Source organism: Phaseolus vulgaris, chromosome 9 (genome assembly GCF_051622355.1).
Source record: "Phaseolus vulgaris cultivar YP4 chromosome 9, ASM5162235v1, whole genome shotgun sequence".
In the NCBI taxonomy this organism is placed as follows: domain Eukaryota; kingdom Viridiplantae; phylum Streptophyta; class Magnoliopsida; order Fabales; family Fabaceae; genus Phaseolus; species Phaseolus vulgaris.
This window is the reverse complement of record NC_143506.1, coordinates 18,809,448-18,821,254: the sequence shown is the minus strand read 5'-3', so window position 1 is coordinate 18,821,254 and position 11,807 is coordinate 18,809,448. Positions and strand designations below refer to the sequence as shown.

The following is an 11,807-nucleotide window of genomic DNA, read 5'->3' as shown; positions in this document are numbered from 1 at the left end:
ATTACATAATCTGGAAACTAATCATGCATATGAAAAAAAGATTTTTGGATTGTTTAATCTAAAAGTTAATTACAAATTTAAAAAAAACTTTCGATTACATAAAAATTTATGAAAGTGGAAGAAGAATATATGAAATTACAGGAAGAAACAGCCTAGAACTATATTACAACGTACTATGGAGTTGGTAAAAGTTGATGGGAAAATATACTAACATTTGTACTGAACTGCATGTGCCACCACGTTGTTAGGATCTATATTTGGAAGAACATAGGAAAACAGAAACATATGCACAAGTTATTAAGTAATTTGAAGTTGTAACAACTTTTATGTACGACCACATAGGGTCATGAAAAAGTAATTAGAGGCACAGAAATTGTAAATCAAGTTATTCGGTTGACTACCGCAGCACTTGATTGAAAATTTTGGAAAACCACAAATTTAAAATTGTTTTGAAAGATTAAAAAAATTGAATTAAAATTTTATAAAATTAAAATCTAATTTAATATATGTACCCCTTAAAATTCTCTTAGTGCTCCCGTTGCAACAAATTTCTTACAACGCACTTGTTTGGCAAATGTAATTCGGAAAGATGTTATTTTCAAGATCAATAGATTTATTAAGAAGAGAACTCTTAAATATATTTAATTTCATAAAACTGATTTTTAAGGTGACATTTGTTTGCGCTCACTTGTATATTATGAAATATTTTGATATTTGTTTGTACTCATTTATATCCTTATCTGATTTATAAGATGATGTTTGTTTGCACTTATTTATATATTATGAAATATATTTATCATGCGTGAGACTATATATTTATATTTATATTTATGAGTAGTTTGATAAGTCCAACAAACACCGGTGCAAAAAAGCTTAAAAATGGCACCTATTTTAATTGTAAAATGGTGGCTTTCTAGTCGCCTTTGATCAACGCTTAGTTTTATGTCTAGAGAAAAGAATGTGGCTATTTAACCACCATCTTAGATGTAGGCAAAGAGGGTGATTATGGTAAGAATCGCCGTATACATTCAAATAAACGGGACAACGCTTGCTTTCACGCCATTTGTCTCGCACACATCTATCCCTTTATTCGCGTCGTAAAAGCACCGTATTTCACCTTCTTCTTCCTCAAACTGCAATGTCCCTGCAACTACGCTACTGTCGCGCACCGATTCCACGCCAACACCGTCTGCCACGCCGCACATCCCCTGTACTGCCCCTACTCTCGCATGGTCGTCATTCTCCATTCCCGCACCAGAACCCATACTGACTGCCGCATCTCACAGTCCTGCGCCACCCACCTCCCCAACTTGATTCAACATCATCAAATTTGTACCGTCGTCAGAACCCCCATCCTCCTCCTCCACTCCATCGCGAGCCTCTGTGGTGTCGCAAAGGAGGCCGCACCAGGGAAGGCTCTCAAACCATCCCTCGCAGGCACATTGTCAAATAAACGGTGGTGGTGAAGTGAGGTGGCAACGACAACGACGACGACAATGGTAAAAAAGAAACAAATAAGAGAAAAAAAAAACAATGGTGAAGAAGAAGCATAAAACATAAGAGAAAACGCTGCGTCAGAGACAAAGGAAGTATGAAAACCTAACTAGCACGCTCTGTGCTAGGGTAATAAAAAAAAGTCTAAGGTGGTGACTATTTAAGAGGGCGGCTTACCACATAGTTGCCTTCTTAAACCAAACGCTTTGGTGTAAGAAGGTGACTTTATCAAATAACCACCCTCTTAGAGAAATTTAATTTAAAAAAATGATATCGCGTTTTGAAAGACAATGTCTGGCCGTAAAAACACTTTAACTATAGTGTCGAAATAAGTCATTTTTGCACTAGTGAAACTCTCGCTAGAATAGACTTCAAATGACATTGATATCGTTTTAAGATGTGAACTTTAAGTTTAACTTAATCTTAAATAATCAGTTCATAAATTGATTTGTATCCAGTTATATATTATGAAACGTATTTACCTCTAATCAAAATAAGATCTTCAATACAACTATATTTTAAAAGATTAATTAGTGGTTTTTGGAGTAAGAATAATGGCATACTAAAGGTATTTGAGTCTTTACTAAATATTTTTAGCAGTGAGTTTTATATATCGACCGAAACAATCAATTAAAAAAGAACACCTAATATTCTCAAAACAAGGAACTAAACAAGCGTTGGAGATTCATGAAATCAGATCTTCATCTTGCTCGTATGTCATTGTATATTTGCTTTTATTGCAAACCTTTCATTCTTAAAGTTATCAACAAATATTGATTAGTTAGTTTTGTAGGTTATTTTCTTAATCCACAATTTCAAATCAAGTGACATGTACACTTGAAGGGAAACAATTAAAGTCTTGAGTTATAAAAAAAAGTATACATTTATTTGTTGGTTAAAAGTTTTATCGGTTGGACCTGTTCTATATATTGTAGAAGATATGTGTAGAAAACTCATTATATTTTTTTATCTATGAATCAAAGACAAATCTTCTTTAGTAGAGGGGAAAGATTCTTTAAAATATTATAAGGGAGTAAAATATATGATAAGTCCTAAGAAAATGTAATGAGTTTTTTTAAAGAATGTGGAATTGATAAGGGAGTAAAATATATGATAAGTCCTGAGAAAACATCTAAGTTATGCTTTTGTTACCTTTGTGTGATTAATTTTACTTTATTTTTAATTATTAGTTTCTGTCATATTTTCCCTTGTAGTAAGAACAATGTATCTTTGAATGCCTAGATTTCTTTTTAAATTATAAATAACAAAATAAGTGAAGGCAATTATGTTCCCTTGATATATAATCTCCAATTTATTATATCTGTTTAAAGTTTGTGTAGTAAATACCTTTAAATATCTTATTTTTGTGTTAAAATAGGCAATTTATGTTTGACAAATTCCTTTCATAGTTTTTAAAAACTTGTTTCTTTTACTATAAATCTATTCTAAATATTTATTAAAAGAATAAAAATAGAAAGCATAACACAAGTGGATTATTTAAAAGATTTAAACCAATTACTGGTGAACCCTTTTTTTATAAGGCTTCTTCGCCGTCTGTTCGGTTTCGTTTTATTTGGTTAAAACTAGATCCAAACCTTGAAACAAAGTAAATCTGGTTCTTGCTTTCGATTCTTGTTACATTTTTAAACTAATAAAATCATTAGATTAAATATTTAATATTATTAAAAACTAAAATCATATAAATTAAAAAACATAAAAGTACAATAATACGTCAAAAGTTGATAGCATCACTCTTAAAAAAAAGTTGCCAAAATTAACAAAGAAGAATAGAAAAACACAAATATGGCAAAAGCCACAAAAAGTCCACCTCATAAAAGTCCACTTCATAAAAGTACAATAATACGTCAAAAGTTGATAGTATCACTCTTAAAAGAAGTTGCTAAAATTAACACCGAAGAAGAATAGAAAAACACAAATTAAAATATAAAGCAAATATATCAAATAATTCTCACTACAAGAAAAATTCATCATTTTAGCTGCCAATAAAAAAGTGAGAGTTATAAAAAAGAAGCCTACTCAAGTTGGACACAAAAATAAATATCAAATATTGTATCTACAATGCAGACCTTTAACTCACACTAAAAATTATTAAAATAATAATAATAAGTTAGTATCTAGAATGAGGACACAAAGCAAATGCAATGAAAACAAAATAAGTGACATAATAATATTAAGTTAGAGTGTGGACACAAAGTAGATGCAATCAAAAAATAAGTTGCAGAATGATACTGTGTCACGAATAGGGACACAAAGTGGATGCAAATTAGTATTCATTAAATTTAGCATAGGTCTAGGTGACACTAATATTTGTTTCCCAGGTAGTGTCTCGAATGACGACAATTTACTCACATTTGTTTTCTCACGTAGTGTTGCAGATCTCACATCGACTAAATATTAGAATATTTCATAGTATATAAGTGGGTGTAAACCTCACCTTATAAGTTGGTTTTATGAGGTTGAGTTAGGCTTAAAGTTCACTTTTTTACTATGGTATTAGAGTCTTTTTGAGTCTATCCTAACGATTGTTTGTTGGGTTTATCATCTCAATAGAGATTAAAACCATTCCATAGTATATAAGTGGATTGAAAGACTTAAAGTTCATTTTTTAATAATTATTTAATTTTATAACCATTTTAGTGTCCCCAAACCTACGCTATAATTAAAAATATATTTTTTTTCTAGGCTTAACCAACACTATCTTCTAAATTTGTGTCCAATTGGAGGTCGTATTTAATGCATAGCCACCAAAACATTAACTTCCATTTTTATTGGGATGTTAAGCCCACACTAATCTCATGTAAAGTCTATTTTTTACTTTTCGTGTCGCTCTTTTGGAAACTCTACCACCATTATTTCTTGTAGTGTCGGTAAAAAATAAGTTTAAAATATATAATTTATTATTATTAATATTATTATGTTAATAATTATAATGATAAATATATTAAAGGTATATTACAGATTATTTTAGTTTTGATCAATTTAAAAAAATTTAAATCATAATCTACAATAATTAAAAAAAAATCAGTTACCAATTATTTAGATCAGTTTTATATTTTCTATGGTTTGACCCTAAACAATTTTTCTTTTTCTTTATATTTAAGTATACTTTAACATTTTCTTATTTATTCAATTTGTTGAATGTGGACTTTAACTTTCAAACGTAGCTTGTATAAATTTTAATAATTTTTCTATTTACAAATCACAAACGTGTATACTGTCCAAGAGTGGTTATGCGTTAACACTATTCACTTTATAACTCAAAAAATTATTATTTTATCAAAATATAATATTTAATTATAAAGGCTGAATATATTTTTTAAATAGTGGGGTAAAAGAATCTTAATCTATTGCACAAAAACCGATCTTAACATCAGAAAAGTGCTGACAAGCAAAAACACCTTAAAGTAATAGACATAAAGTTCTTGATTCATGGAGAAGCCTATGGGACAAAGTGAAGATTTCACGCTACGTTACAGAATCATTTTGCTTAAAGCAGTTGTCAAAGTGATTGTTTATTGGGTTTTCGAAGTAATTGGTGCATGCTATTCTTAAAAAAAAAGGTAATTGAAAGTAACAGTTAACTTGTTATGAGAACACAACTATGCAGAATATCCACACAGAAAACCAGAAGTGTATTCCTGAAGCAAGTTTTTTTTTTTTCCATCATTTCATTTACTATTAAGGTTAGAAATAAACCTATAATATGAAAAGTGTTATTATACAAGACTTTTAATCTTAATTTTAAGAACTTTGTGATGTTATATTAACATGTTTTCATGAACCTTTTTTAAATTATTAAATTTAAAACACTTAGATGGATATATTATTGAAAGAGTACAAAGTTCTTGTTCCCATTTGAGTGGTTATGTTTCGTCCAGCATTTTTGTGTAACCAGTGCCATACACTCTTCAATTCACTTCCACTCAACTCCTCCTGTTGTGTCTCTGGCAATGGAAAGCATCTCAGAAATGGAAAGTGTGATAGAAGAACCCCTTCTGAGCAAGCAGAGTTCCAATGCCAAGGGTGGCTTCAGAACCTTACCTTTCATCATAGGTAAAGAATTTTTTCTTCAGATGTGTGATAATGAATATGTGCTAATAGATGTTGTTCTTGTGGCAGCAAATGAGGCCTTTGAGAGACTGGCTAGCCTTGGGCTAATGCCTAACATGATATTGTACTTGACAAGAGAGTATGGCATGCAAACTGCAGGAGCCACCAATTTTCTCCTACTATGGTCTGCTGCCTCAAATTTCACCCCATTCATTGGTGCTGTCCTTGCAGACTCCTATGTGGGTCCATATTCCATGATTGCTTTTGGATCTGTAGCAAGCCTACTGGTAATTTTCTTTCCTTTCTCTTGCGATCAAAGTTTTAAATTGCAATCACGGTTGTAGTTTTGTCACGATATTGTCATTCCAATAAACTGAAGAGAAATGTGATTTCTATCAAGATGCAATTGTAATGGCTAAACTATAATTGCTGGTATTTTAAAAGCTTGCCTGTGATATAATGTTTGTCACTTTTCAGTCACTGATTTTGTCTTCGTTGCTTAACTTAGAATAGCTTTGTTTTCCTTTGTTAAATTTGTATGCCAGTGTCGGTGATGAACTACAATAATAATCAGTGGCCAGCACTATGGTGTACTGTGTGTGTATCTATAAAACCAGTAAATCAGAGCTGTTTTTTGGCCCTTGTTTGTGTTGGGGCTGTGCAGGGGATGGTTCTTCTATGGTTAACAACTTTGATTCCTTTGTCAAAGCCACTTTGTAACCAATTTACCGACAGCTGCCATAACTCTCCTACAACAATTCACCTTTTGATCTTGCATTCTTCTTTTGCCCTAATGTCCATTGGAGCTGGAGGCATAAGATCATCCTCCTTGGCCTTTGGTGTTGATCAGTTGAGTAAGAGTGACAGAGATGCAGGAATCCAAGAGAGCTACTTCAGCTGCTACTATGCTGCTGTTTCAATGGCATCATTGATAGGTTTAACTGTTGTTGTTTATATTCAAGATTACATGGGGTGGGCAGTGGGGTTTGGAATTCCCGTTATCCTAATGTTAATAGCAACTGTATCATTTTTCTTAGCTTCTCCATTTTATGTAATGGCGGAGGTTAAAAGGAACATGCTAAGTGGTATAGCACAGGTCCTTGTAGCCTCTTACAAAAATAGATCTCTCCAGTTATCCCATGAAACCGAGGATGGCACATACCACCTAGAGATGGGTTCCGATCTCCTAATGCCAACTGAAAAATTAAGGTATGTTTTGTTTCTTTTGTTCTGTTCAGTTTCACATTCTTTTGAATTTTTATTTTGTTCAGATTGTTATGATGTTCAACATTGTTATAAGCTAATAGTTATGATGTGCATCAAACTGAAACTCTGGCAATGGTCTAGTAAAATATTTTTGAGAGAAAAGGCTTAACAAAGCAGTAATTTTGTTTGGTAGGTTTCTGAACAAAGCATGCATAATTAGAAATCCCTTACAAGATTTAACAGCAGAGGGAAGAGCTAGGAAACCATGGAATCTTTGCACAGTAGACCAAGTGGAAGACGTGAAGGCACTAGTGAAGGTAGTTCCAATATGGTCAACAGGAATCATGATGGGTGTGAACATGAGTCAAGGTTCCTTTCTGGTACTAGAGGCATCCTCCATGGACCGCCACATCACTTCAAACTTTGAAATTCCTGCAGGCTCCTTTATGTCATTTATGATTGTATCTTTGGTACTCTGGGTTATAATCTATGACCGCATTTTAGTCCCTGTGGCATCAAAGATAAGAGGGTACCCGACAAGAATGGGAGCAAAGCAAAAAATAGGACTTGGTCTTTTAACTAGTTGCGCAGCAATTGCATCCCTTGCAATTGTAGAGAGCATCAGAAGAAAAATTGCTACTGAGGAAGGGTATTCTGATGAAGCAGAAGCTGTGGTGAAAATGTCTGCTTTGTGGCTTTTGCCTCGCCAAATCCTTAATGGATTGGCTGAGGGGTCAACTGTAATAGGAAACAATGAGTTTTTCCTCACTGAGCTACCTCGATCTATGTCTAGTCTTGCTTCCACTCTTAGTGGCCTTGGATCTTCTGTTGCAAATTTGGTAGCAAGTTTCATTCTGAGTGTTGTTGAGAGGGCTAGTGGAGGTGGAGGACATGAGAGTTGGGTTTCAAGCAACATAAACAAGGGTCACTATGACTACTACTATAGTTTAATCTGTGCTTTGTGTTTTCTAAATTATATATATTTTCTCTACTGTAGTAAATCTTATGGTCCTTGTAAGGATAGAAGAAAATAGAACTTTAGATCTTCTCATATGGTATTGTAATGATAGAGGAAAGTACCACTTTAGATGGATGGACACAGATGATTATAGCATTCCCATGAGAGTATTTGTTTCATGGATTCTTGATATTCTTGCAACTTTTCACAGTGATGTAGTGTTTGTTCTCTCAATCTAATGCATATGAACAACTTTATACTGAAAGAAATTGACGTAAGAGAGAATTAAGACTACCTAATACAGAAGAGGATCCAATTTTGTGCATTTTTCCTGGGGAACAAGAAACCGAGAGATAATATGTCAGAATCTTTACTCCCCAACAGATTTGAGATAACTAAAATCTAACTGTCTAACAATAAATTGTTTTTATAGTTTCATTAAGATTGAAAATATATATATATATATATATATATATATATATATATATATATATTTATTTATTTATCAACAAGTGATTTTTTTTAGAAGTTACCGAAATAAATAAGTTTGCATTGGATTTAAAATTTATATCCATTTTAACTCTATCTATTTTATCTAGATCAAATTTATATGATTTTTTTTTAAATCCATTTAAATTGGATTAAATTCACTTTATTAATTAGATTAAATCTACTTTGTCAATTACATTAAATGCATTTTGATATGGACAAAAACTAACTTGGCTCGAACTAGGCCCAAGCCGACTCAATCTGGACGTGGACCAACTCGGCTTGACATTGGTTCGGGTCCGCTTGGCTTGACATCGACCTAGGCCCGGACAACTTGATAGTAGCTCGGGACCGGACGAATCGACATCGGCCCGAGCTCGGACGACTCGACATCGCCCGGGCCTAGACGACTTGACATCGGCTCAGGCTAAGACGACTCGACATCGCCCGGGCCTAGACGACTTGACATCGGCTCAGGCTAAGACGACTCGATATCGGCCCGGGACAGACGACTTGACATTGGTCAGGGCTCAGACAACTCAACATCGGCCCAGGCCCAAATGACTCGACATCGACCCGGCCCAGACAACTCGACATAGACCCGGGTCCGCTCGGCTCGACATAGACCCGGACCTGCTCGACATCGGCCCGGGCCCATTCGACATCGGCCCAGACCCGTTCGACATTGGCCCGAGTTCGTTCGACATCGGCTCGGGCCCACTCGGCTTGACATCGACACGGGCCCGCTCGGCTCGACATCAACCCAGGCCCACTCGGCTCGACATCGGCACAGGCTCGCTCGACATCGACATCGACCCGGGACCGCTCGACTCGACATTGGCCCGGGCCCGGACGACTCAACATCGGCCCGAGCTCGGACGACTCGACATCAGCCTGGGCCCGGACGACTCAACATCGACCTAGACCCGGACGACTCGACATCAGCCCGGGCTTGCTTGGCTCAACATCAACCCGAGCCCGCTTGGCTCAATAACGGCATTAGCCGTTCGGCTCGACATCGGCATGTGCCCGCTCGGCTCTATATCAACCTTGGCCAGGTCGTTTGTATATCAGCCCATACCCGCTCGACTCGATATCGGACCTGAAAGACTCAGCTCCACATGGGCTTGAACCGACTAGACTAGACATTGGCATGGGCCAACTCGACTCAATATCGGCCCTGGTCGACTCGGATCAATATCGACCACTCAACTCGACTTGGCAGAGGGTTGACTCGGCTCGACTTTGACCCAGAATAATTTTGGTCACTCAACTCAATTGAATGGATTGAATTTAAAGTTCAAAAATATAAATATAAATTTTAAATAAATCCATTTAAATGAATTAAAATTAATATAGATTGATAATTATGGATTGAATTTTGTAATTTAGATTTTTTTAACACCTTAATTTACACAAATTTATAAGTCATGTTTTAAAAACACAATTTTACATGACTTTTGCATTCAAGACGAATTTGTGATTAAAAGACAATTTTTGTATTTAAATAGAAGTAATGTCTTTAACTTTTTTTTTATTTGTTCTGTTTTGAATGAATGAAGTGGTATTTAAGGCATTCAGCTTCATTTTTTTTTAATTTTTTATTATTAAAATTTGTTTTTTTTTTATTTCATATAAACATATTTTTTATTTTAAAAGTTTTTTTATTTCAGATGAACATAATTTTGTTTTAAATTTTTTTTAAATATTTGATTGATAAATTTAAACATTAAAATATTATCACTTTTTCTCAAAATATTCACAAATATATGTATATATAATAATAAGAATCACATATATGAATTTTAATAATCAAATTATCCAACATATTAAATTAAAAACAAAATTAAAATTAAAAAAATTAATTTACTAATCAAATTATTAAAAAATATCTCAAAATAAAAATTTCAAAATTTTAAAAAAGTTATTAATCAAATTAATAATAAAGCCATTTTAAAATAAAAATATGTTTATATAAAGTTTAAAAAGAATAGAAATAAATTTAAAATAAAAGAGAAGTCCTAATATATATACGACTTTTATAAATAAATAAAGAAATAAAAAATAAAAAGTGAAATTATTGACGCGACTTTTATAAAATAAACAATTAAAAATCATATTTTTAAAACAAAATTCTTTTTCGTTACATTGTGAACGACTTCTTTATTTTAAAGTCGGCATTTCCAAGACACGGTGTATTTATTTGTATAATTTTTTTAAAAGAAAATCATTTTAAATTAAAATTAAAATTACATCCATTTAATGAAAAAGCTACTAAAGGAGGAGCCCAATTAACACAATATTAAATATACTATTTTCAGCATACTTTTGTAGTATGAACAAAAAGAGAGAGAAAAAACAACAACAAAAAACCTAGGCTCGAAACCAACAATCTTGTAGTTTTATATTATTATTAATTAAAAGTTATTAAATAACAAATTTAGAGACTTTCAATTTATTTAACGCATTTTACTTATATTATATAATTTTCGATAAATTTTAATCAATAATTAAGAATATTTTAAAAAACCTATTCAAGAATTTATTATTAATATTTTTTAATATATGAAAGAGTATAATTTAAAAGTTATACAATCATCAATTAGTCAATGATCATAACTAAATTAATATTGTTCATCTCAATATATTTAATAATTTAAATATGTATGTATTTTTTTTATATAAATTTTTTTATATTAACGATCAGTGACATTTCAATTAACACAACAATAATAATCTGTCATGAAAAAAATATTATTGTTAAAAAAAAATATGTATTAATGTATTTTAAACAATAAAAAAATATTAATTTAAACATAAATATTATAATTTATATTAGTGTAAAATTATCTAATACACAACGTGTTTTAGTAACTTTATTAGTACAACACTTTAAAAAGTGAACTATTATTAATAAAAGTTGTAACATTTTTTAAATTAATTTAAATTTTTAACAATTGTTCTATTTGAACCATTGTTCTATATAACTTTTAATGATGTTCATATTAAAATTGTCATTACATTTACATTATTTTTTATTATATAGTAATTATGTTGTTTTTAAATAAGGACTTATTGGTATTGTGAGTTGTTGTGTTTTTTTATGACCTTCAGCAAGTATTGCTGGTTTGGATAGGACTTACATCAATAAATATATATATATATATATATATATATATATATATATATATTGTAAGTATTGGTTGAACATTTAGATAAACTTACTACACTTTTTTTATAAGGTTTGAAACAAGTTAAGTATTTAATATTTATTTATTTTATTAATTCTTTATCAATAAAAAGAATATAATTTGCTTTGGTTTGGTAGACCAAAATAAAGGGACACATATTTGCTTCGGTATTTTTTTTTAACACTGCTTTTTGATTATTTATTTTTTAAGCACAATTTTCATATCTTATTCTTCTTCTTTTAATAAAAGAAAATTTTTGTTTTATAAAACTAAACCCCTGGATTGTCTTTTTGTGAAATATACATGTAAATTTAGAAAAAGAAATGCTACCGTTTTATACTCATTTGTTGACTTTTCTATATTTTTTCATGATAAAAAATAAATAAAAATATTAATGT

The 11,807-nt window shown here is 31.8% G+C and overlaps 1 protein-coding gene across 2 annotated transcripts; it reads left to right on the top strand.

Annotated features, from left to right (window-relative positions):
- The first annotated feature begins 5,037 nt into the window (after positions 1 to 5,037).
- Positions 5,038 to 7,919, top strand: LOC137822939 (Major facilitator superfamily protein). 2 transcript variants are annotated; one of them, XM_068627966.2, is made up of 4 exons: positions 5,038 to 5,568; positions 5,635 to 5,852; positions 6,230 to 6,774; positions 6,965 to 7,919. In XM_068627966.2, the coding sequence occupies exons 1-4, from the start codon at positions 5,466 to 5,468 to the stop codon at positions 7,803 to 7,805; spliced, it is 1,707 nt and encodes a 568-aa protein (XP_068484067.2). In that variant the 5' UTR covers positions 5,038 to 5,465; the 3' UTR covers positions 7,806 to 7,919. The 2 variants fall into 2 exon arrangements, with proteins under 2 accessions (XP_068484067.2, XP_068484068.1); XM_068627967.2 differs by having other exon boundaries at positions 5,305 to 5,568; positions 6,111 to 6,774.
- Positions 7,920 to 11,807: the final 3,888 nt, after the last annotated feature.